This window comes from Salvelinus fontinalis, chromosome 40 (assembly GCF_029448725.1).
Source record: "Salvelinus fontinalis isolate EN_2023a chromosome 40, ASM2944872v1, whole genome shotgun sequence".
NCBI lineage: Eukaryota > Metazoa > Chordata > Actinopteri > Salmoniformes > Salmonidae > Salvelinus > Salvelinus fontinalis.
Genome location: NC_074704.1, coordinates 26,656,398 through 26,682,949, shown reverse-complemented (window position 1 = coordinate 26,682,949; position 26,552 = coordinate 26,656,398). Strand labels below are relative to the sequence as shown.

The 26,552-nt window shown below is 43.2% G+C and overlaps 1 protein-coding gene across 1 annotated transcript; it reads right to left on the bottom strand.

The window, feature by feature from the left end:
* Window positions 1-1,782: 1,782 nt before the first annotated feature.
* On the bottom strand, window positions 1,783-26,026 carry LOC129838996 (zinc finger protein 436-like). The gene is made up of 2 exons (XM_055906262.1): window positions 25,418-26,026; window positions 1,783-7,002 (listed from the first exon to the last, which is right to left on the bottom strand). The coding sequence occupies exons 1-2, from the start codon at window positions 25,743-25,745 to the stop codon at window positions 5,870-5,872; spliced, it is 1,461 nt and encodes a 486-aa protein (XP_055762237.1). The 5' UTR covers window positions 25,746-26,026; the 3' UTR covers window positions 1,783-5,869.
* Window positions 26,027-26,552: the final 526 nt, after the last annotated feature.

Below are 26,552 nucleotides of genomic sequence, written 5' to 3'. Positions count from 1 at the left end.
GTACTGGTACAGAGTCAATGTGCGGGGGCACCGGTTAGTCGAGGTAATTGAGGTAATATGTACATGTAGGTAGAGTTATTAAAGTGGCTATGCATACATGATAACAGAGAGTGGGGGACGGGCTTCCTCTGACACCGCCTGGTATAGAGGTCTTAGATGGCAGGAAGCTTGGCCCAAGTTATGTACTGGACTGTACGCACTACCCTCTGTAGTGCCTTGTGGTCGGAGGCAGATCAGTTGCCATACCAGGCAGGTATGCAACCAGTCAGGATGCTCTCGATGGTGCAGCTGTAGAACCTTTTGAGGATCTGAGGACCCATGCTAAATCTTTTCAGTCTCCTGAGGGGGAATAGGTTTTGTCGTGCCCTCTTCATGACTGTCTTGGTGTGCTTGGACCATGATAGTTTGTTAGTGATGTGGACACCAAGGAACTTGAAGCTCTCAACCTGCTCCACTACAGTCCCGTCGATGAGAATGGGGGTGTGCTCGGTCTTCTTTTCCTGTAGTCCACAACCATCTCCTTTGTCTTGATCACGTTGAGGGAGAGGTTGTTTTCCTGGCACCACACAGCCAGACCTCCTCCATATAGTCTGTCTCCTCGTTGTCGGTGATCAGGCCTACCACTGTTGTGGCATCGGCAAACTTAATGATGGTGTTGGAGTTATGCCTGGCCGTGCAGTCATGAGTAAACAGGGAGTACAGGAGGGGGCTGAGCACGCACCCCTGAAGGGCCCCTGTGTTGAGGATCAGCGTGGCGGACGTGTTGTTACCTAGCCTTAAAAAACATGAGCTGGCGCACACCCAGAAAAATTGTGTGTGTAGAGGTGCTGACTAACTGCGAATAAACTATAAACTATCAAAATAAAGAAAGCCGCACACTCCATGTATAAACTCCCAGCAATTTAATGGGTATTTACCAACGTTTCGGCATCACTGTGCCTTCCTCAGGGTGATGTCATGAATACTTGAACCAGGTTATGTAGACAAACAGTGCAATTAGTGTAACCAATGACAATAGTGAGGGATGTATCATAGTTATTAAGTTTGTTCAAATGAATTATTGAAACTGTTTAAAAAATACAATATTGTACATATTAAATATATTACGCTATTGTTATCATATAGAAGCATCATGGAATATTGTACATCATATTAGCATCAACATACATTATTGTTTCATTCAATTTCACATAAGGATATTTAATATTTTCAAGTTCAGAAGTCAGAACCCATCACCTGCTATGTAAAAGAGACAGAAGAATGCACAATGGTCAATCCTATCCGGGATCCTTGGGACATCCCTACCCTGAACCCTTTTAAAGGTCAACTTCAATAGGCTAGGGACGTCCCAAGGATGTATCTCTACCTGGAAATACATGATCTAAGTGATTGATAGTTGATATTCATATTTCCCCTCAGGTACACACATTTGTTCTTTGTTATTACCTGAGCCACTGCCTGTTCAGCCCGCTATCATCCAGAAGGCGAGGTCAGTACAGGTGCATCAAAGCTGGAACCGAGAGACAGAAGCTGTTTTTCAATCTCAAGGCCACCAAATTGTTGGCCACTTTAAGGAATGGAACACTAGTCACTTTAATAGTGTTTATATATCTGGCATTACTCACCTCATTTGTACAGTTGAAGTCAGAAGTTTACATACATCTTAGACAAATACATTCAAACTCAGTTTTTCACAATTCTTGACATTTAATCGTAGTAAAAATTCTCTGTCTTAAGACAGTTAGGATCACCACTTTATTTTAAGAATGTGAAAAGTCAGAATAATAGTAGAGAGAATGATTTATTTCAGCTTTTATTTCTTTCATCACATTCCCAGTGGGTCAGAAGTTTACTTACACTCAATCGGCAAACTTAGGATATTTCATATTTTCAAGTTCAGAAGTCAGAACCCATGACCTGCTATGTAAAACAGACAGAAGAATGCACAATGGTCAATGCTATCCGGGATCCTTGGGACATTCCTACCCTAAACCCTACCTTAACCATTTTAAAATGTCAACTTCAATGGGCTAGGGACATCCCAAGGATGTATCTCTACCTGAAAATACATGATCTAAGTGATTGATCGTTGGTATTCAGCAGTCATAAAGCCTTATTTACTTTAATGAACTACTAAAATAGTAATTTTGTCAAACAGCATAGACAGCAGCTCTACACTTTTTTGACTGACTGATCCATTCATCCTTCCATCCCTCCTCAGCCTTCCTCTCCTCTGAAGACCCAGTGAAGGTGGAGCTCAGTCAGAGCTGTTGAGGGACTGGTTAGGAAGAACACTTCTACAGCCAGAGAGGTGAGAGGTCACACATGGTTTAGATGGTAAATATTTATATCCTCTTAGTGGTTCATCACGTCAGCAAAAGGGAATATGTTCCATCATCTATGTTAATTTACATTAGTGCAAATTGTCCACTGATATGGGTGTAATTTCTCACCCCTTTTTGCTGTATGAAAGTTGATTTCCCCTCAGACACACATTTGTTCTTTGCTATTATGAAGATAATTTGTGTAGAATGTACTTTTCCCCAAACATTCACCCCATCTCTTTACATTGCTGATGCATATTCAGTGGCCTGACTGCATCCAGACTATGTCAAGGCCCATCCTGGTAGATCTGAACCGAATGCAGCTTGGAGTGATCAGATGAGAAGTCATATTTAGGTGCCAGGTGTAACTGAGGCCATAGATGCTCCATATCCATTACTTTGAATGTTTTATATAATATGACTAAATGTGTTTCTTTCTGTGTTGCAGGGGCAGTCAAGAAATGGAACGGCAAGGCCACAAACATGACATAAGCAGAGCTGTGGGAGACCACCTCAAGCTCTTGGTAGAGCCGGGGGTGGTGTTTACCACTCCACCACGCCTTCAGCAGGCTGGAAAATGGATACTGTTTTTCATACTAAGACGGACCAAGAGTCTGTTGATTGGTCAGTCATTGGGTTAATTTGTTGAAATTAAATCAAGCTTTATTTATACAGCACATTTCAGACATGGATTCAACAGAATGGCTTCACAGGAGAAAAAATAATAAAAAATAAACAGAAATATTTAGTACACATCAAACAGAAGACTAACAACTGAGAGACTAATGAACATTCTAAGGAAATTCCATTGATTAAAATATTAATTGGATGCAATATCCAACCCAAAATATAAGTTTGTTTTTTAGGAGGGGCTCTGAAAGACACTATGGGGGTGTCCACTGAAAGTTGACTAGTTACAACAACTGGGACCTAAAAGACACCCACCATAAGACCCACTAAATCTGCCAAGAAGAGACAAACAACAGAAAAACCCACACCAAATTTATAGACAGGAAGCAAACCAAAAAGGTGGAGCAACTAAAGGTGTTGAATCTCCACATCTATCAAGACAACTGGAGCACTGGGCCAGACACTCTTAAATAGAACCTGGACCAGCTCAGGTGAAACACCTTCCCACTAACGAGATGGACAAGCCAGCACAGGTGTAACACATACTGACTAGCGAGGTGACACCAATCAGTGCGTCCTATGTGCTAACGAGCTGTATGTGCTAACGAGCTAGACGTGCTAACGAGCTAAAGTCCATCCTCAAAACCAAAGTCTGTAACACCTTCCCCTTAGGACCACAAATATATTTTATATTTATGACTCAATTTATTAGGATTATTAATAAAATTGATTATAGACCGATTTATTATACTGCGTCCATGTGTATAAGCTGCAAGTACGTTGAAATTAAACAAAAATTAAATAGTTTTCTTTTCAACTTTCAACTAAAACCAAACTTATATTGTACGTTGGTCATAGTCTTATTTTCAACGACATTTTGCTAGGTGGGATATCCCCAATGTCACAGTTTAAACGTGTCCAAATCAATAGTCCAAATGCAGAAAGTTTGTGATAAATTGAAAACCTAAACGTAAAATGTACTATATACACGAACATCTGCCACAATAATCATATTACTTGTATTTTTTTTAAACAAGCACCTTATTAACTGCGCAAGCACCAGAAACGCTGTTGTTTTGACAAATAGCAATAAATCACTGATATCAATTAGGGGGGAAATCAGGTTGTTCGTGCTGTTGAAACGAACACAACTAAAAAATACATGGAAATGGGAGATATATTTTACCTCGCTGGTTAGAGGAAGACAGTCAGCTACATTTTGGAGTGATGCATTTAAATTTAGGGGTTGATAAACAAAGGAACACAACACTCTTTTCTCTGTATATATCAATGATGTCGCTCTTGCTGCGGGCGATTCCCTGATCCACGCAGACGACACCATTCTGTATACTTCTGGCCCTACCTTGGACACTGTGCTAACTAACCTCCAAACGAGCTTCAAAGCCATACCACACCACCCTGGACGGTTCCGACTTAGAATATGTGGACAACTATAAATACCTAGGTGTCTGGCTAGACTGTAAACTCTCCTTCCAGACTCATATTAAACATCTCCAATCCAAAATCAAATCTAGAATCGGCTTTCTATTTCCCAACAAAGCCTCCTTCACTCACGCCACCAAACTTACCCTAGTAAAACTGACTATCCTACCGATCCTCGACTTCGGCGATGTCATCTACAAAATAGCTTCCAACACTCGACTCAGCAAACTGAATGCAGTCTATCACAGTGCCATCCGTTTTGTTACCAAATCACCTTATACCACCCACCACTGCGACTTGTATGCTCTAGTCGGCTGGCCCTCGCTACATATTCGTCGCCAGACCCACTGGCTCCAGGTCATCTATAAGTCTATGCTAAGGTAAAGCTCCGCCTTATCTCAGTTCACTGGTCACGATAACAACACCCACCCGTAGCACACGTTCCAGCAGGTATAATCTCACTGATCATCCCCAAAGCCAACACCTCATTTGGCCGCCTTTCCTTCCAGTTCTCTGCTGCCAGTGACTGGAACGAATTGCAAAAATCGCTGAAGTTGGAGACTTTTATTCCCTCACCAACTTTAAACATCAGCTATCTGAGCAGCTAACCGATCGCTGCAGCTGTACATAGTCCATCTGTAAATAGCCCACCCAATCAACCTACCTCATCCCCATACAGATTTTATTTACTTTTCTGCTCTTTTGCACCCCAGTATCTCTACTTGCACATCATCATCTGCTCATTTATCACTCCAGTGTTAATCTGCTAAATTGTAATTATTCGCTCCTATGGCCTATTTATTGCCAACTTTCCTCATGCCTTTTGCACACACTGTATATAGACTTTCTTTTTTCTATTGTGTCATTGACTTGTTCATTGTGTTATTGGCTTGTTTATTTTTTACTCCATGTGTAACTTTGTGTTGTTGTCTGTGTCACACTGCTTTGCTTTATCTTGGCCAGGTCGCAGTTGCAAATGAGAACTTGTTCTCAACTAGCCTACCTGGTTAAATAAAGGTGAAACAAAAAAATAAATAAAGAACATGTCATCACTCATCAATATCATCTTGAAATCAATTGTGCCAAGAGGAGGGAGATGAGGTTGCACGTCCTGTTTAAACTAACAGCTCAAAAAAAACACGTAATCTGGGAATAATGTGTACATCACTTGTTAGAGGACAATTTGTAGAAAACAGCTAGCTACATTTTGAAGTTTTGCATTTTGATTCAAGTGGGTCACCAACATGGTAAGTGTAACACAGCTATTTTTGTGTTAGTCATTTTTTGTTAAATCATATAAATAGTACTCTTCCAATTCAGAGCCTGGATTTCCCCCCTGAGGCTAATATCCATATCATGTTGAAATCAATAGATAAGGGGAAAAACGTTTAGGGTTCTACATTGTGACATTATTCAAAATACTCCTACTACAATGTTAAAACATTCTACATTGTGACATTTATTCATTGATATCATGAAACAACTCCATCATGTATTTTCTGATGTTTGATCAGAGATCTTTTATCAAAGTATCTCTTGTCACATTGATCACAGCTATAAGACTTCTCTCCTGTGTGTGTTCTCTTGTGGAGAGTCAGAGAGCCAGATCGACCAAAACTCTTCCCACATTGACCACAGCTATAAGGTTTTTCTCCTGTGTGTGTTCTCTGGTGTAGAGTCAGAGTGCCAGATGTAGTACATCTCTTCCCACATTGACCACAGCTATAAGGTTTCTCTCCTGTGTGTGTTCTCTGGTGCACTGTCAGCTCTCCAGATCGACCAAAACTCTTCCCACATTGATCACAGATGTAAGATTTCTCTCCTGTGTGTGTTCTCTGGTGTTGAGTCAGATGGCCAGAATGACCAAAACTCTTCCCACATTGATCACAGCTGTAAGGTTTCTCTCCTGTGTGTATTCTCTGGTGTTGAGTCAGCTCTCCAGATTGACTAAAACTCTTCCCACATTGATCACAGCTATAAGGTTTCTCTCCTGTGTGGATTCTCTGGTGCACTGTCAGCTCTCCAGATTGACGAAAACTCTTCCCACATTGATCACAGCTATAAGGTTTCTCTCCTGTATGTGTTCTCTGGTGCAGAGTCAGAGAGCCAGATGTAGAAAAACTCTTCCCACATTGACCACAACTATAAGGTTTCTCTCCTGTGTGTGTTCTCTGGTGCAGAGTCAGAGAGCCAGATGTAGAAAAGCTCTTGCCACATTGATCACAGCTATAAGGTTTCTCTCCTGTGTGGATTCTCTGGTGCACTGTCAGCTCTCCAGATTGACGAAAACTCTTCCCACATTGATCACAGCTATAAGATTTCTCTCCTGTGTGTATTCTCTGGTGTTGAGTCAGATGGCAAGATCGACCAAAACTCTTCCCACATTGAACACAGCTAAAAGGTTTATCTCCTGTGTGTGTTCTCTGATGAATTTTAATACCTGATGAGGTGAATCTCTTCCCAGAGCTGCTGTGAGTTCTCTTCCCTGTGGATCTCTGCAGGTGTTTATTGAGGTGTTCTGATCTGCAGAGACTCTTCTCTGCCTCATCAGCATCATGAGGTAGTTGAGGCACCCCAGAGGATCCACTATAGTGTAGTATCTCTCCTGTGTGAACAACAAAGTCAGACAGATGATTAAAGGCCCACAACAGCGGAAATCCATTGTAAAAGGTGATGCCAAAAGCGTAGCCATGATGTTGTACAACAATTGACGTCTGTAATGAATGTTAAAGTTATTTGACAAATGTCTTAAAATGAACAACAATAATCATATTTTGTATTGTTTTCACATTAGTAGTAACATCGATGATTGTAGGCTAGAAATAAGTTATTAATGTTTTGAAACTCCAAGCAGTGTGCCAGACGACTTTTGGTCTCCAATATAGGCCCCTTTCTGTGTTTAATAAAATTGCGGCACGAGGGCAAAGCACATACAATTTGATTGTAGAAACTCCTTTCTGCTAATGAGGAAACCGATAGTTATGGATGTAGTATATCTGGTAATGAGGAAACCACTAGTTATGGATGTAGTATATCTGGTAATGAGGAAACCACTAGTTATGGATGAAGTATATCTGGTAATGAGGAAACCATTAGTTATGGATGTAGTATATCTGGTAATGAGGAAACCACTAGTTATGGATGTAGTATATCTGATAATGAGGAAACCACTAGTTATGGATGTAGTATATCTGCTAATGAGGAAAACAGTAGTTATGGATGTAGTATATCTGGTAATGAGGAAACCACTAGTTATGGATGTAGTATATCTGGTAATGAGGAAACCACTAGTTATGGATGAAGTATATCTGGTAATGAGGAAACCACTAGTTATGGATGTAGTATATCTGGTAATGAGGAAACCACTAGTTATGGATGTAGTATATCTGATAATGAGGAAACCACTAGTTATGGATGTAGTATATCTGCTAATGAGGAAAACAGTAGTTATGGATGTAGTATATCTGCTAATGAGGAAATAACTAGTTATGGATGTAGTATATCTGGTAATGAGGAAACCACTAGTTATGGATGTAGTATATCTGGTAATGAGGAAACCACTAGTTATGGATGTAGTGTATCTGGTAATGAGGAAACCACTAGTTATGGATGTAGTATATCTGCTAATGAGGAAACCACTAGTTATGGATGTAGTATATCTGCCAGGAGCAAAAATGGTGAGCAAAGATTTTAGTTTTTCACAATGTATTCTGAATGTGAATGGGGGAAAACTCAGGGGAGTAACCTCCATTTCCAGGTTGCTTATGAGTACATTTCACACTACTTTGGATTATAATTGTAACGCTCCCTTGAATGTCCTGCTTAATATAATGTTTGTGTCATCATCGCAAATCAACCGCTTTGTATTTAAAAAACCACTTCAACCAGGAAAATGCTCTTTGGCTTTTTCACCAACCTGACAATGAGGGTTTGTACACTGTTTGCAAAATTGGCCCATAACTTCACTTAACAACAAATATGCCTGTAATGAACAAAGACGCACTTTGGTTGTTGTTGCATAGTGTACTCTAGGACCCATAACAACATAGACCTACTGTAGGACCCATAACTTCACCTAACAACAACATAGACCTACTGTAGGACACATACCAATAACATAGACCTACTGTAGGACCCATAACTTCACCTAACAACAACATAGACCTACTGTAGGACACATACCAATAACAGACCTACTGTAGGACACATACCAATAACAGACCTACTGTAGGACACATACCAATAACAGACCTACTGTAGGACCCATAACTTCACCTAACAACAACATAGACCTACTGTAGGACACATACCAATAACATAGACCTACTGTAGGACCCATAACTTCACCAAACAACAAATAAAGGAAAATAGCTCTGTGTGTTGTACAATAGCCTATCCATCAAGGAACAGTTCTGTACACATTATGAGCTAAGTATCTCCGTGTCCAAACAGACTAATGAGACCCTACTGTAAATCAAGCAGACAATAACACATTATAAACATCAATTTGTTAGGGATGTTGGATCCAACGTGGAGCACGGCATAACTGTCTTTACCAGAGTAATGAATGAAGAAGCACTTTGGTTGTTGTTGCAAGTCGTGATGTTTGTCATTTGACTGTCATTCAGAAAATGATTTCCTGGATCAGCTGATGATAGTTGAACATGTGACTAACTAAACAGCTACAGTATTAAGAATGATGTGTAATTATTGAAGAACCACGTTAATGACAGTATCCATTTGGGTGTTGTCAATAAAGTTACGATTATTATTATTAGAATTTTTTTATTTCAGCTTTATTTAACCAGGTAGGCCAGTTGAGAACAAGTTCTCATTTACAACTGCGACCTGGCCAAGATAAAGCAAAGCAGTGCGAGAAAAGCAACACAGAGTTACACGTGGGAAAAAACAAATGTAGAGTCAATAACACAAGAGAAAAATCTATATACAGTGTGTGCAAATGGAGTACGGAGGTAAGGCAATAAATAGGCCATAGTAGCGAAGTAATTACAATTTAGCAAATTAACACTGGAGTGATAGATGTGCAGATGATGATGTGCAACTAGAAATACTGGTGTGCAAAAGAGCAAAAAAGTAAATAAAAACATGGGGATGAGGTAGGCAGTTGGATGAGCTATTTACAGATGGGCTGTGTACAGCTGCAGCGATCGGTAAGCTGCTCAGATAGCTGATGCTTAAAGTTAGTGAGGGAGATATAAGTCTCCAACTTCAGCAATTTTTGCAATTCGTTCTAGTCATTGGCAGTAGAGAACTGGAAGGAAAGGTGGCCAAAGGAGGTGTTGGCTTTGGGGATGAACTGTGAGATATACGTGCTGGAGCGCGTGCTACGGGTGGGTGTTGCTATGGTGACCAGTGAGCTGAGATAAGGTGGAGCTTTACCTAGCAAAGACTTATAGATGACCTGGAGCCAATTGATTTGGCGACGAATATTTAGCGAGGGCCAGCCAACAAGAGCATACAGGTCGCAGTGGTGGGTGGTATATGGGGCTTTAGTGACAAAATGGATGGCACTGTGATAGACTGCATCCAGTTTGCTGAGTAGAGTGTTGGAGGCTATTTTGTAAATGACATCACCGATCCGTTTTACGAGGGTGTTTGGCAGCATGAGTGAAGGAGGCTTTGTTGCGAAATAGGAAGCCAATTCTAGATTAAATTTAGGATTGGAGATGCTTGCTGTGAGTCTGGAAGGAGAGTTTACAGTCGCACCAGACACCTAGGTATTTGTAGTTGTCCACATATTCCAAGTCACAACCGTCCAGAGTAGTGATGCTAGTCGGGTGGGCGGGTAGCGATCGGTTGAAGAGCATGCATTTAGTTTTACTTGCTTTTAAGAGCAGTTGGAGGCCACAGAATGAGTGTTGTATGGCATTGAAGCTCGTTTGGAGGTTTGTTAGTTGGTGAACCAGGCGAGTCAGTCTTTTGAGAAACCAAGGCTGTTGAGTCTGCCGATTAGAATACGATGATTGACAGAGTCGAAAGCCTTGGCCAGGTCGATGAAGATGACTGCACAGTACTGTCTTTTATCGATGGCGGTTATGATATCGGTTAGTACCTTGAGCGTGGCTGAGGTGCACCCATGACCAGCTCTGAAACCAGATTGCATAGCAGAGAAGGTACGGTGGGATTCGAAATGGTCGGTAATCTGTTTGTTAACTTGGCGTTCGAAGACCTTAGAAAGGCAGGGTAGAATAGATATAGGTCTGTAGCAGTTTGGTTCTAGAGTGTCTCCCCCTTTGAAGAGGGGGATGACCGCGGCATCTTTCCAATCTTTGGGAATCTCAGACGATACGAAAGAGAGGTTGAACAGACTAGTAATAAGGGTTGCAACAATTTCGGCAGATAACTTTAGAAAGAGAGGGTCCAGATTGTTTAGCCCGGCTGATTTATAGGGGTCCAGATGTTGCAGCTCTTTTAGAACATCAGCTATCTGGATTTGGGCAAAGGAGAAATGGTGAGGCTTTGGCGGGTTGCTGTTGAGGGTGCCGGGCAGTTGACCGGGGTAGGGGTAGCCAGGTGGAAAGCATGGCCAGCCGTAGAAAAATGCATATTGAAATTCTCAATTTTAGTGGGACACTGGGTGAAGGAGAAGCTGGGGAGGCTTTGGCAAGTAGCTGCGGGGGGTGCGGAGCTGTTGGCAGGGGTTGGGGTAGCCAGGAGGAAAGCATGGCCAGCAGTAGAGAAATGCTTATTGAAATTCTCGATTATCATGGAGTTATCGGTGGTGACAGTGTTTCCTAGCCTCAGTGCAGTGGGCAGCTGGGATGAGGTGCTCTTATTCTCCATGGACTTTACAGTGTCCCAAAACTTTTTTAGAGTTAGAGCTACAGAATGCAAATTTCTGTTTGAAAAAGCTAGCCTTTGCTTTCTTAACTGACTGTGTGTATTGGTTCCTGACTTCTCTGAAAAGTTGCATATCGCTGGGACTATTCGATGCTAGTGCAGTACGCCACAGGATGTTTTTGTGCTGGTCAAGGGCAGTCAGGTCTGGAGTGAACCAAGGGCAATATCTGTTCTTAGTTACACATTTTTTGAAAGGGGCATGATTATTTAAGGTGGTGAGGAAATTACTTTTAAAGAACAACCAGGCATCCTCTACTGACGGGATGAGGTCAAAATCCTTCCAAGATACCCGGGCCAGGTCGATTAGAAAGACCTGCTTGGCCTCCCGGGTGGCGCAGTGGTCTAGGGCACTGCATCGCAGTGCTAGCTGCGCCACCAGAGTCTCTGAGTTCGCGCCCAGGCTCTGTCGCAGCCGGCCGCGACCGGGAGGTCCCTGGGGCGACGCACAATTGGCATAGCGTCGTCCGGGTTAGGGAGGGTTTGGCCGGTAGGGATATCCTTGTCTCATCGCGCTCCAGCGACTCCTGTGGCGGGCCGGGCGCAGTGCGCGCTAACCAAGGGGGCCAGGTACACAGTGTTTCCTCCGACACATTGGTGCGGCTGTCTTCCGGGTTGGAGACGGAGACGGAGTCTACAAACCACACAAGTGGCTCAGGTAGTGCAGTTCATCCAGGATGGCACATCAATGCGAGCTGTGGCAAAAAGGTTTGCTGTGTCTGTCAGCGTAGTGTCCAGAGCATGGAGGCGCTACCAGGAGACAGGCCAGTACATCAGGAGACGTGGAGGAGGCCGTAGGAGGGCAACAACCCAGCAGCAGGACCGCTACCTAGTCGACGCGTTATAATTCCTGTAATAACTTGCGGCTGAATTTGAAAGGGGTTCTGTGTTTCGTGCAGGTCTGTGTTTCGTGCAGGCTTAAACCGCCTCGACGTTTGATACCCGTGTAAATCTCACTAGGATAAGGTAACGTTTGTCAACTCCACTCGCCGTTTGACCGGAGGTAGCGGTCCTGCTGCTGGGTTGTTGCCCTCCTACGGCCTCCTCCACGTCTCCTGATGTACTGGCCTGTCTCCTGGTAGCGCCTCCATGCTCTGGACACTACGCTGACAGACACAGCAAACCTTTTTGCCACAGCTCGCATTGATGTGCCATCCTGGATGAGCTGCACTACCTGAGCCACTTGTGTGGTTTGTAGACTCCGTCTCATGCTACCACTAGAGTGAAAGCACCACCAGCATTCAAAAGTGACCAAAACATCAGCCAGGAAGCATAGGAACTGAGAAGTGGTGTGTGGTCACCACCTGCAGAACCATTCCTTTTTTGGGGGTGTCTTACTAATTGCCTATAATTTCCACCTTTTGTCTATTCCATTTGCACAACAGCATGTGAAATTTATCGTCAATCAGTGTTGCTTCCTAAGTGGTCAGTTTGATTTCACAGAAGTGTGATTGACTTTGAGTTACATTGCGTTGTTTAAGTGTTCCCTTTATTTTTTTGAGCAGTGTATATATATATATATTTTTTTTAAAGGCCTGCTGGCTGTGTTTGAGGGAGAGTTTGACAGTGATGAGGGGTGGTCGTTTGACCGCAGACCCATAACGGATGCAGGCAATGATCGCTGAGATCCTGATTGAAAACAGCAGAGGTGTATTTGGAGGGCAAGTTGGTCAGGACAATATCTATGAGGATGCCCATGTTTACGAATTTAGGGTTGTACCTGGTGGGTTCCTTGATAATTTGTGTGAGATTGAGGGCATCTACCTTGGATTGTAAGACGGCCGGGGTGTTAAGCATATCCCAGTTTAGGTCACCTAATAGAACGGACTCTGAAGATAGATGGAGGGGCAATCAATTCACATATGGTGTCCAGGGCACAGCTGGGAGCTGAGGGGGGTCTGTAACAGGCGACAACAGTGAGAGACTTATTTCTGGAAAGATTCATTTTTGAAGATTCATACTGAAGAGTCTGCTTAGGAGACAAATACTCTCAACTGTTTGAATAAAAATAGAGTTTAAGTTACCTGTGATGAATGCTGAAAACAAAAACCTTAATTTCTATATGCAGGAAATCTTATTTTAATAATGGGCATGGTAAGAATTGACAACCAAAGTGCGAGTCATAATTCAAATGACACCTAGCAAAATCTGAAAAGCGGTTCCTTCATTTATTGCATAGGATATTTTTAGATTCACTTAAAATAAGGTCTGTGTTTCGTGTAGGCTTACATCACCGTGCCAATTTTATAACTGTGTAGATATCCATAGGACAAGGTAACTCTGATCAATATTGGCTAAATATAAGCGAAGAAATTGTAGAGTGGATTTATGAAAATATGTTGACAAACGTTACCTTATCCTAGTGAGATTTACACGGGTATCAAAACGTCGAGGCGGTTTAAGCCTGCACGAAACACAGACCTTATTTGAAGTAGAACAAGACATTCTCTATGGAAGACATGAACGGTAAAATAACAAATGAACCCCTTTCAAATTCAGCCGCAAGTTATTACAGGAATTATAACGCGTCGACTATTTCTCTCTAAACCATATACCTTTGACTAATCCGGAAACTATCACCTCGAAAACAAAACGTTTATTCTGTTCCGTATTTTATCTAACGGGTGGCATCCACGAGTCTAAATATTCCTGTTACATTGCACAACCTTCAATGTTGTCATAATTACGTAAAATTCTGGCAAATTAGTTCGCAAAGAGCCAGGCGGCCCAGACCGTTGCATATACCCTGACCCATATACTCTGCATGCAATGAACGCAAGAGAAATGACACAATTTCACCTGGTTAATATTGCCTGCTAACCTAGATTTCTATTAGCAAAATATGCAGGTTTAAAAATATATACTTGTGTATTGATTTTAAGAAAGGCATTGATGTTTATGATGGTTAAGTACACATTAGAGCAATGACAGTCATTGATTGATTGTTTTTTATAAGATAAGTTTAATGCTAGCTAGCAACTTCCCTTAGCTTACTGCATTCGCCAACAGGCAGGCTCCTTGTGGAGTGCAATGTAATCAGGTGTTAGAGCATTGGACTAGTTAACTGTAAGGTTGCAAGATTGGATCCCCCGAGCTGACAAGGTTAAAAATCTGTCGTTCTGCCTCGTTCCTAGGCCGTCATTGAAAATAAGAATGTGTTCTTAACTGACTTGCCTAGTTAAATAAAGATTAAATAAAGGTGTAAAAATATATATATATAAAAATAAAAATACAAATAAAAAATACAAATAAATGTTTAAAAAAATAAAAATCGGCAAATCGGCGCCCAAAAATACAGATTTCCGATTGTTATGAAAACTTGAAATCGGCCCCGATTAATCGGTCGACCGCTAGTCTGGGGCTCCATGCAAGATCTCACATCGTGGGGCATCAATGATCATGAGGAAGGTGAGGGATCATCCCAGAACTACACGGCAGGACCTGGTCAATGACCTGAAGTGAGCTGGGACCACAGTCTCAAAGAAAACCATTAGTAACACACTACGCCGTCATGGATTAAAATCCAGCAGCGCACGCAAGGTCCCCCTGCTCAAGCCACTGCATCTCCAGGCCCGTCTGAAGTTTGCCAATGACCATCTGGATGATCCAGAGGAGGAATGGGAGAAGGTCATGTGGTCTGATGAGACAAAAATGTAGCTTTTTGGTCTAAACTCCACTCGCCGTGTTTGGAGGAAGAAGAAGGATGAGTACAACCCCAAGAACACCATCCCAACCGTGAAGCATGGAGGTGGAAACATCATTCTTTGGGGATGCTTTTCCGCAAAGGGGACAGGACGACTGCACCGTATTGAGGGGAGGATGGATGGGGCCATGTATCGCGAGATCTTGGCCAACAACCTCCTTCCCTCAGTAAGAGCATTGAAGATGGGTCGTGGATGGGTCTTCCAGCATGACAACGACCCGAAACACACAGCCAGGGCAACTAAGGAGTGGCACCGTAAGAAGCATCTCAAGGTCCTGGAGTGGCCTAGCCGGTCTCCAGACCTGAACCCAATAGAAAATCTTTGGAGGGAGCTGAAAGTCCGTATTGCCAAGCGACAGCCCCGTAACCTGAAGGACCTGGAGAAGGTCTGTATGGAAGAGTGGGCCAAAATCCCTGCCGCAGTGTGTGCAAACCTGGTCAAGAACTACAGGAAACGTTTAATCTCTGTAATTGCAAACAAAGGTTTCTGTACCAAATATTAAGTTCTGCTTTTCTGATGTATCAAATACTTATGTCATGCAATAAAATGCTAATAAATTACTTAAAAATCATACAATGTGACTTTCTGAATTTTTGTTTTAGATTCCGTCTCTCACAGTTGAAGTGTACCTATGATAAAAATTACAGTCCTCTACATGCTTTGTAAGTAGGAAAACCTGCAAAATCGGCAGTGTTTCAAATACTTGTTCTCCCCACTTTATTTAAATTTTATTTTCACTCTTTTCCATTTTAATTCCATTATTCCTTCCGGTAATCTGCCTCACCCAATGTGATACGGAATCGCTATTATTTTTAATTTTAGAACACATTCTAGAACCACCAGAAGCTAACAAGCTAATTAGCTACAAGCTATTTAGGGATTGTTAGCCAATGCTAGCGGCTTTTACCTTCTGCACAGATACCAGCCCTGTTTTTAGCCTGGATAATAACCTGTTGTTAGCCTGGATAATATTCGCCAATCTACCAGTATTGGACTGTCTCTCCACTACAACGCCGGTTTCCTGTTTCCTGCCGTAATCCCTGGACCACTACTTCTGATCTTCACAGCTAGCTAGTGGCCAACACCCCTGCCACGAAGCTAGCACCAGTTAGCCGTGAGCCAGGCACATCTCCCGGCTAGCAAACTAAATTCTAAAATACCTCTTTCGCCTTCTGGCTTGGATCCTCTGTCGACAGGGCGCCCCGCCACACCATCACGACTGGTCTGGCGAAGAATAGTCCATCCGCTGTGCCTTCAACCGGCCTCCGTCGGAGCAGACGCTCCCACTAGCCCCGGGCTACTAACTTTAAACACCGTGTGGCGACTACTCCGCGGCTTCCCTGTTCCATCTACTGCTGCCCCCTGGACACTATGATCTCTTGGCTACATAGCTGATGCCTGCTGGACTGTCCATTAATCACGGTACTCCATTCTGTTTATTTTTTATCTGTCGGCCCCAGCCGTGAACTCAGGCTCTGGGTGTAGTTAATCCGACACCTCTCTGCGTAGTCATCGCCATTTTACCTGCTGTCATTGTGTTAGCTGATTAGCTGCTGTTGTCTCACCTGTTGTCTTAGCTAGCTCTCCCAATCAATACCTGCGATTACTTTATGCCCCGCTGTATGTCTCTCTCAAATGTCAATATGCCTTGTATACTGTTGTTCAGGTTAGTTATCATTGTTTTAGTTTACAATGGAGCACCTAGTTCCACTCTTCATACCTCTGACACCTCCTTTGTCCCACCTCCCACACATGTGGTGACCTCACCCATTATAACTAGCATGTCCAGAGATACAATCCCACTTATCATCACCCGGTTCCTGGGCTTACCTCCGCTGTACCCGCACCCCACCATACCCGTATGCCCTGAATCTATTCTACCACTCCCAGAAATCTGCTCCTTTTATTCTTTGTCCCCAACGCTCTCGGCGACCAGTTTTGATAGCCTTTATCCGCACCCTCACCCTACTCCTCCTCTGGTCCTCTTGTGATGTGGAGGTAAACCCAGGCCCTGCATGTCCCCAGGCACCCTCATTTGTTGACTTCTGTGATCGAAAAAGCCTTGGTTTCATGTATGTCAACATCAGAAGCCTCCTCCCTAAGTTTCTTTTACTCACTGCTTTAGCACACTCTGCCAACCCCGATGTCCTTGCCGTGTCTGAATCCTGGCTTAGGAAGGCCACCAAAAATTCGGAGATTTCCATACCCAACTATAACATTTTCCGTCAAGATAGAACTGCCAAAGGGGGAGGAGTTGCAATCTACTGCAGAGATAGCCTGCAAAGTAATGTCATACTTTCCAGGTCCATTCATCAAACAGTTCGAACTTCTAATTTTAAAAATGAATCTCTCCAGAAATAAGTCTCTCACTGTTGCCGCCTGCTACCGACCCCCCTCAGCTCCCAGTGTAGGAGAAAAATTAGACACATGGATAACATATAAAGACATAAGATAGCTGAACAGTAAAATAACATACATGTCAGACAGATAGGCGCCTAAAGCAATTGGACACTAGACATATAGTCTGACCATTCCATTAAGTACATACATGTCAGACACATAGGCGCCTAAAGCAATTGGACACACTAAGGATAGGGGAGAACAGAACAAAGAGTGCATTGATTTAGTGGTGAAGGGAAGGGGCATGGTTGACACACTGGGATAGAGGGTCCGGCCACCATTATAAACTAATTGAAAGCAGATGGTGGTGAATGACTTCATAAGGGATGGACATAACGATATGTGGGTATAAATATAAAGGACTGGACTTCTGAGAATTGGGTGTTCCGCGGACATTCCAGATTGCAATACAATTGTATTAAAAATTATGTTTGAGTTCACAAGTTCTTGTAAGTTATATTTGAATTGATTTTCCACGACACCAGCTGTGCCCTGGACACCATTTGTGAATTGATCGCCCGCCATCTAGCTTCAGAGTTTGTTCTGCTAGGTGACCTAAACTGGGATATGCTTAACACCCCGGCAGTCCTACAATCTAAGCTAGATGCCCTCAATCTCACACAAATCATCAAGGAACCCACCAGGTACAACCCTAAATCTGTAAACATGGGCACCCTCATAGACATTATCCTGACCAACTTGCCCTCCAAATACACCTCTGCTGTCTTCAATCAAGATCTCAGCGATCACCGCCTCATTGCCTGTATCCACTACGGGTCCACGGTCAAACGACCACCCCTCATCACTGTCAAACTCTCCCTAAAACAATTCTGCGAGCAGGCCTTTCTAATTGACCTGGCCCGGGTATCCTGGAAGGATATTGACCTCATTCCGTCAGTTGAGGATGCCTCTTCATTCTTTAAAAGTAACTTCCTCACCATCTTAGATGAGCATGCCCCTTTCAAAAAACACAAAACTAAGAACAGATATAGCCCTTGGTTCACTCCAGACCTGACTGCCCTCGACCAGCACAAAAACATCCTGTGGCGGACTGCAATAGCATCGAATAGTCCCCGCGATATGCAACTGTTCAGGGAAGTCAGGAACCAATACACGCAGTCAGTCAGGAAAGCAAAGGCTAGCTTTTTCAAACTGAAATTTACATCCTGTAGCTCTAACTCCAAAAAGTTCTGGGACACTGTAAAGTCCATGGAGAACAAGAGCACATCCTCCCAGCTGCCCACTGCACTGAGGCTAGGTAACACGGTCACCACCGATGAATCCATGATAATCGAAAACTTCAACAAGCATTTCTCAACGGCTGGCCATGCCTTCCACCTGGCTACTCCAACCTCGGCCAACAGCTCTGCCCCCCCCCCGCAGCTACTCGCCCAAGCGTTCCCAGCTTCTCCTTTACCCAAATCCAGATAGCAGATGTCCTGAAAGAGATGCAAAACCTGGACCCATACAAATCAGCTGGGCTTGACAATCTAGACCCTCTGGTTCTGAAACTATCCACCGCCATTGTCACAACCCCTATTACCAGCCTGTTCAACCTGTCATTCATATCGTCTGAGATCCCCAAGGATTGGAAAGCTGCCGCGGTCATCTCCCTCTTCAGAGGGAGAGACACCCTGGACACAAACTGTTACAGACCTACATCCATCCTGCCCTGCCTATCTAAGGTCTTCGAAAGCTAAGTTAATAAACAGATCACTGACCAGCTCGAATCCCACCGTACCTTCTCCGCTGTGCAATCCAGTTTCCGAGCCGGTCACGGGTGCACCTCAGCCATGCTCAAGGTACTAAACGATATCATAACCGCCATCGATGAAAGACAGTACTGTGCAGCCGTCTTCATCGACCTGGCCAAGGCTTTCGACTCTGTCAATCACCATATTCTTATCGGCAGACTCAGTAGCCTCGGTTTTTCTGATGAATGCCTTGCCTGGTTCACCAACTATTTTGCAGACAGAGTTCAGTGTGTCAAATCGGAGGGCATGTTGTCCGGTCCTCTGGCAGTCTCTATGGGGGTACCACAGGGTTCAATTCTCGGGCCGACTCTTTTCTCTGTATATATCAATGATGTTGCTCTTGCTACGGGCGATTCCCTGATCCACCTCTACGCAGACGACACCATTCTGTATACTTCTGGCCCTTCCTTGGACACTGTGCTATCTAACCTCCAAATGAGCTTCAATGCCATACAACACTCCTTCCGTGGCCTCCAACTGCTCTTAAACGCTAGTGAAACCAAATGCATGCTTTTCAACCGTTCGCTGCCTGCATTCGCCCGCCCGACTAGCATCACCACCCTGGATGGTTCCGACCTAGAATATGTGGACATCTATAAATACCTAAGTGTCTGGCTAGACTGTAAACTCTCCTTCCAGACTCATATTAAACATCTCCAATCCAAAATCAAATAAAGAATCAGCTTTCTATTTCGCAACAAAGCCTCCTTCACTCACGCTCCCAAACTCACCCTAGTAAAACTGACTATCCTACCGATCCTCGACTTCGGCGATGTCATCTACAAAATAGCTTCCAATACTCTACTCAGCAAACGACATGCAGTTTATCATAGTGCCATCCGTTTTGTTACAAAAAACACATTATACCACCCACCACTGCGACCTGTATGCTCTAGTCAGCTGGCCCTTGCTACATATTCGTCGCCAGACACACTGGCTCCAGGTCATCTATAAGTCCATGCTAGGTAAAGCTCCACCTTATCTCAGTTCACTGGTCACGATAACAACACCCACCCGTAGCACACGCTCCAGCAGGTATATCTCACTGATCATACCAAAAGCCAACACCTCATTTGGCCGCCTTTCCTTCCAGTTCTCTGCTGCCTGTGACTGGAACGAATTGCAAAAATCGCTGAAGTTGGAGACTTTTATTTCCCTCACCAACTTTAAACATCAGCTATCTGAGCAGCTAACCGATCGCTGCAGCTGAAAATAGTCCATCTGTAAACAGCCCACCCAATTTACCTACCTCATCCCCTTACTGTTCTTATCTATTTACTTTTCTGCTCTTTTGCACAACAGTATCTCTACTTGCTCATGATCATCTGATGATTTATTACTCCAGTGTTAATCTGCTAAATTGTAATTATTCGCTCCTATGGCCTATTTATTGCCTACCTCATGCCTTTTGCACACAATGTATATAGACTAATTTTGTTTTTTTTCCTACTGTGTTATTGACTTGTTTATTGTTTACCCCATGTGTAACTCTGTGTTGTTGTCTGTTCACACTGGAATACTCTTCCTAGAGCTGACCACCTGGCCAAACTGAGCGATTGAGGGAGAAGGGCCTTGGCCAAGAACCCGATGGCCACTCTGACAGAGCTCCAGAGTTCCTCTGTGGAGATGGGAGAACTGTCCAGAAGGACAACCATCTCTGCAGCACTCCACCAATCAGATCTTTATGGTAGAGTGGCCAGACGGAAACCACTCCTCAGTAAAAGGCACATGACAGCCTGCTTGGAGTTTGACAAAAGGCACCTAAAGGACTCTTTGACCATGAGAAACAAGATTCTCTGGTCTGATGAAACCAAGATGGAACTCTTTGGACTGAATGCCAAGAGTCACGTCTGGAGGAGACCTGGCACCATCCCTATGGTGAAGCATAGTGATGGCAGCATCATGCTGTGGGGATGTTTTTCAGCAGCAGGGACTGGGAGACTAGTCAGGATCGAGGGAAATATTAACGGAGCAAAGTGCAGAGAGATCCTTGATGAAAGACCTGCTCCAGAGCCCTCAGGACCTCAGACTGGGACAAAGGTTCACCGTCCAACAGGACAACGACCTTCAGCACACAGCCAAGACAACGCAGGAGTGGCTTCGGTAGAAGTCTCTGAATGTCCTTGAGTGACATAGCCAGAGCCCGGACTTGAGCCCGACCTAACATCTCTGGAGAGACCTGAAAATAGCTGTGCAGTGATGTTCCCCATCCAACTTGACAGAGCTTGAGAGGATCTGCAGAGAAGAATGGGAGAAACTCCGCAAATGCAGGTGTGCCAAATAAATTAGCTAACTGAAAGGGGGGTAAGAATTTAATCAAGTTTAGAATAAGGGTTTAACTTCACTAGGGTAGGGGGCACTATTTTCACTTCCGGATGAAAAGCGTGCCCAAAGTAAACTGCCTGCTACTCAGGCCCAGAAGCTAAGATATGCATATAATTGGTAGATTTGGATAGAAAACACTCTAAAGTTTCCAAAACTGTTAAAATAATGTCTGTGAGTAGAACTCATTTGAGAAAAATCCATCCAGGAAGTGGGATTTTTTGATGTTTCTAGTTTTCTATTGAATGCCATTACAGTATCCATTGACTTAGGACTCAAATTGCACTTCCTGTGGCTTCCACTAGACGTCAACAGTCTTTAGAAATGCTTTCAGGCTTTTATTCTGAAAAATTAAGGAGTAAGACCACTCTGTATGAGTGGACCATTCAGTGTCCGAGCTTTTTCATGCGCGCGACCGAGAGCGTGCCTTTCTTGTTTACCTTTTATATTGACAACGTTATTCTCCGGTTGAAATATTATTGATTATTATGACTAAAAACAACCTGAGGATTGATTATAAACATTATTTGACATGTTTCTACGAACTTTATGGATACTATTTACATTTTTCGTCTGCTCCCTGTTGTGACTACGTTTGAGCCTGTGGGTTACTGAACAAAACGCGCAAACAAAACTGAGGTTTTTGGATATAAACATAGACTTTATCAAACAAAACAAACATTTATTGAGTAAATGCGAGTCTTGTGAGTGCAACCATATGAAAATCATCAAAGGTAAGTGATTAATTTTATCACTATTTCTGACTTGTGTAACTCCTCTACTTGGCTGGTTACTGTTTGTAATGATTTGTCTGCTGGGCGCTGTTCTCAGATAATCGCATGGTATGCTTTCGCCGTTAAAGCCTTTTTGAAATCTAACACCGTGGTTGGATTAACAAGAAGTTAATCTTTAAACCAATGTACAACACTGTGTGTTTATTAATTTTTACAATGAGTATTTCTGTTTTTGAATTTGGCGCTCTGCAATTTCACTGGATGTTGGCCATACATTGTGCTTCTTGTTCACATAGGGTAATTAATGGCAATGTTATTTTCTTTAAGCTGTTAATACAAATTGAAAGGAGTTTCTGATATCCTAATTTCTTAAAGTATTTCTGGTGATAGCAAGTGATAGTGATACACAAGCTAGGTCTATTTGAAACATTGCCATCACATTGCAGCATTTACCAGCCACCAGGTTCAGAAGATTTAAAACCCACGTAAAATATTTTTAAAACCCAATTCTATTTTTGTCCAAAGTTAAGATATAAATTATTCAAACGGAACATAACTCATGCTGGTTATTATTTTAGGCTATTTTAGTTTTGGAGTCAAACAGGTTTGTTATTTTATTTCAGTTTCCTAAACAGATTTCCCCTAATTACTGTTTCTATAATAAGCATGGAGGTTCCCCTATCAACCAGTCAAGGTACTGGTGACAAAGCGGGACAGATGGGACAGACGGAACCCTTCTGTGGTAACAGACAGGGGCGATTTGTAATCAAATCTAATTCCCAGGAATGGGGTTCATATGAAACACAGAGACTGTGTGTGGGATAATAACATGGCCGTGTCCAACCCTGCTTGTTCCCTCGACTCCACCACCAACCACCAATCTCCAACAGGGCCCTTAACCTGTATCACTAGACACTTCATAGTGAGCTACAGGTAGGAATCAGCAATGAATCTGTCAGCAACATTTAAAAATATATGTATAGTGTTTTAACCATTTGTTACAAATCCGTCAAGACACCAACTTAGACTTTACTGTGAAATGCTTTACTACAAGCCCTTAACCAACAGTGCAGTTCAAGAAGAAGAAAACGTTTAATATGTATACTAAAATAAAAAGTAATAATAAAAAGTAACACAATGAGAATAACAATAACGAGGCTATATACAGGGGGCACCGGTACCGAGTCAGTGTGGAGGCTATATACAGGGGGCACCGGTACCGAGTCAGTGTGCGGGGTTACAGGCTAGCTGAGGTAATCTGTACATGAAGGTGGGGGCGTAGTGACTATGCATAGGTAAAACAACCAGCAAGTATCAGCAGTGCACAAAAGGGGGGGGGGGGGGGGGGCAATGTAAATTGTCCGGTGGCGATTTTATGAATTGTTCAGCAGTCTTATGGCTTGGGGGTTGAAGCTGTTGAGGAGGCTTTTGGTCCTAGACTTGGTGCTCCGGTACCGCTTGCCGTGCGGTAGCAGAGAAAACAGTCTATGACTTGGGTGACTGGAGTCTCTGACAATTTTGTGGGCTTTCCTCTGACACCGCCTATTATATAGATCCTGGATGGCAGGAAGCTTGGCCACAGTGATGTACTGGGCCTTTCGCACTACCCTCTGTAGTGCCTTCACTGTCAAATCCCGAGCAGTTGCCATACCAGGCGGTGATGTAACCGGTCAGGATGCTCTCGATGGTGCAGCTGTATTACCTTTTGAGGATCTGGGGCCCCATGCCAAATCTTTTCAGTCTCCGGAGGGGGAAAAGGTTTCGTTGTGCCCTCTTCATGACTGTCTTGGTATATACCCACGTGGGTGATTAAAATATGAACTGAGGTCCACACTCCAGTCCAGTTGATGGTGGTAATGCACCTTAAAGTTGGCTGCCATATAAAGTCCAAAGAAGAAAAAGAAGCCCGAAGGAAGGAGAAATGACGAGAAACTAATTTGGTTTACCTTTTGGGGCATCGCGACTGGTTACCTATTTTTTTTTTTTTTTTTTTTTTAATTGTATCCCCTTTTCTCCCCAATTTTCGTGGTATCCAATCGCTAGTAATTACTATCTTGTCTCATCGCTACAACTCCCGTACGGGCTCGGGAGAGACGAAGGTCGAAAGTCATGCGTCCTCCGAAGCACAACCCAACCAAGCCGCACTGCTTCTTTAACACAGCGCGCCTCCAACCCGGAAGCCAGCCGCACCAATGTGTCGGAGGAAACACTGTGCACCTGGCCCCCTTGGTTAGCACGCACTGCGCCCAGCCCGCCACAGGAGTCGCTGGAGCGCGATGAGACAAGGAAATCCCTACCGGCCAAACCCTCCCTTACCCGGACGACGCTAGCCCAATTGTGCGTCGCCCCACGGACCTCCTGGTCGCGGCCGGCTGCGACAGAGCCTGGGGGCGAACCCAGAGACTCTGGTGGCGCAGTTAGCACTGCGATGCAGTGCTCTAGACCACTGCGCCACCCGGGAGGCCCCTCTGGTTACCTATTTTGATGTGATATGAAAGTATTGTGTGAAATTATTTTCATGTGATATGCAAGTATTGTGTTAACTTATGTTGATGTGATATGAAAGTACAGCGATGTAGGTTTCTGGAAACGTATCGCAAATGAGAATCGATTCACATTTAGGTGGATTATTTGACCATTTTACCTGCCAGAGCCAGTCTACCTCTTAAAATAACATACAGTCCTTGGACCTTGAGGAGTAACGTGGGCAGCAATCAGCAGTAGAAACAATAACAAAGCGTACTCCCTGCCCGTTTCAGTAAAAAGCTGAGGGATGGGGCTGGAGAAATGCAACCATCCATGATACCAACATTATAGTTTTAACCATGTTTTGAGGATATACAGCGTTCATTTATATTTACTGACAAACATTGGAGTAAAAACAAGCTTATATTTTGGGTTCTGATGGGGTACGATAGTTGAACTAAGCTCATGAGGCATTTATAAGTGAATTCTTAAAGAAACAGATGGGTACATATGATTAATGTATAAGTCCCAAAATGGATGTAACAACTGCTGATTGCCCCTTTAAGACTACATATTGGGCTTTTCGAATTGGAGATATTGAGGACTACAGTATTTCAGGTATTGTCATTGGATGCATTTGATTATTGTTAATGTTTTGTTGATGGTCCACTCTTGATGTTCTACACGTTACAGTGTAGCTTCAGCCATTCCTACAAAACAACATTAAAGTGTAGAACCTCTTTACTGCATATTGGTTCAACGACTGCAGAGACGGTACTTACTGGTGTTAAACAGATCTCCAACCTCCTCCTCTTCATCCAATGTGACAGTAATCTCCCCCTCCTCCTCTTTCACTCCAAAAACTGCATCCTCCTCTTTCTCTTCCTCCTCTTCTTTTACTGTAACATCTTCCTCCTCTTTCACTCTCAACGCATCTGCCTCTTCTTTCACTGTAACGTATTTCTCTTCCTTCACAGTAACAGTCTCACCCTCTACTTGTTTTTGTATTGTAACATCCGTCTCTTCCTCCTCCTCTTTGACGAGACCTTCTTTCTCCGTCCAGCAGACCACCTTTTCTTTATCAGGAGGTGAGTAACTTAGTGAACTCATGGTCGGGGATGTTAGCTAGCTAGCATTAGCGACTAGCCTAGTTCAAAGCTAACTTAGCAAACCAGCTAGCTGACAAACAACGTAAATATATAATTAAATGGGCCAACAAGTACATACGACAGAAGTGAGTTTAAAACACATCGACTAATATACACCAAAAAGGTGTAAAGAGCGTGAATGTTATAGCTATGTTTGCTAGAAAGCTACCGAGGTGTCTGACTAGCTGTTGTTGTTGAAGGAGCGTCCCGTCCACTAGATTATACGTCACACTGGCAGCATCGCCTGAACCAAAAATACGCACATCGCCATCTGCTGACTTTAGTGGGTAACGCAGTTGAGGAACCAAAAGTATATTTTCATTTATTTCATAAAAGTTTAATAATATATTAAGTCGTTCAAAGATAAGCATGTGTTGATTGATTCGTGTTTAATGAGTGAGAGTTTAAAACAAACTTTAGACCCACTTTATATTTGCATTGAACCATACTTCTGACATGGATCATTTTGACCCCAGAGGCATTTCTTTTATCATAGCCTAAATGTGGTTTATTCAATTCTTCCAATTTTTCATGACTTTGTCAATCAACTTGTTCTTAAAAAATCTAAATCATGGTTTAGTGTTTCTGTATCAAAACGGACTTTTAACAAATTCAAATCCTATGGAGTCATTTTGACCCCAGGCAAAAGCACCTTTGATAAATAGGATGTTTATTTCAAATCGAAATCACATTTTATTGGTCACATGGACCTGTTTAGCAGATGTTATTGCGGGTGTAGCGAAATGCTTGTGTTTCTAACTATGACAGT

Excerpts from the sequence above, each read along its gene's own strand:
- LOC129838996 (XM_055906262.1), bottom strand. The coding sequence starts at position 25,745 with ATGAGTTCACTAAGTTACTCACCTCCTGATAAAGAAAAGGTGGTCTGC. Across the intron at positions 7,003-25,417 it reads TGGAGATCTGTTTAACACCA|GAGAGATACTACACTATAGT; the intron begins GTAAGTACCGTC and ends TTGTTCACACAG.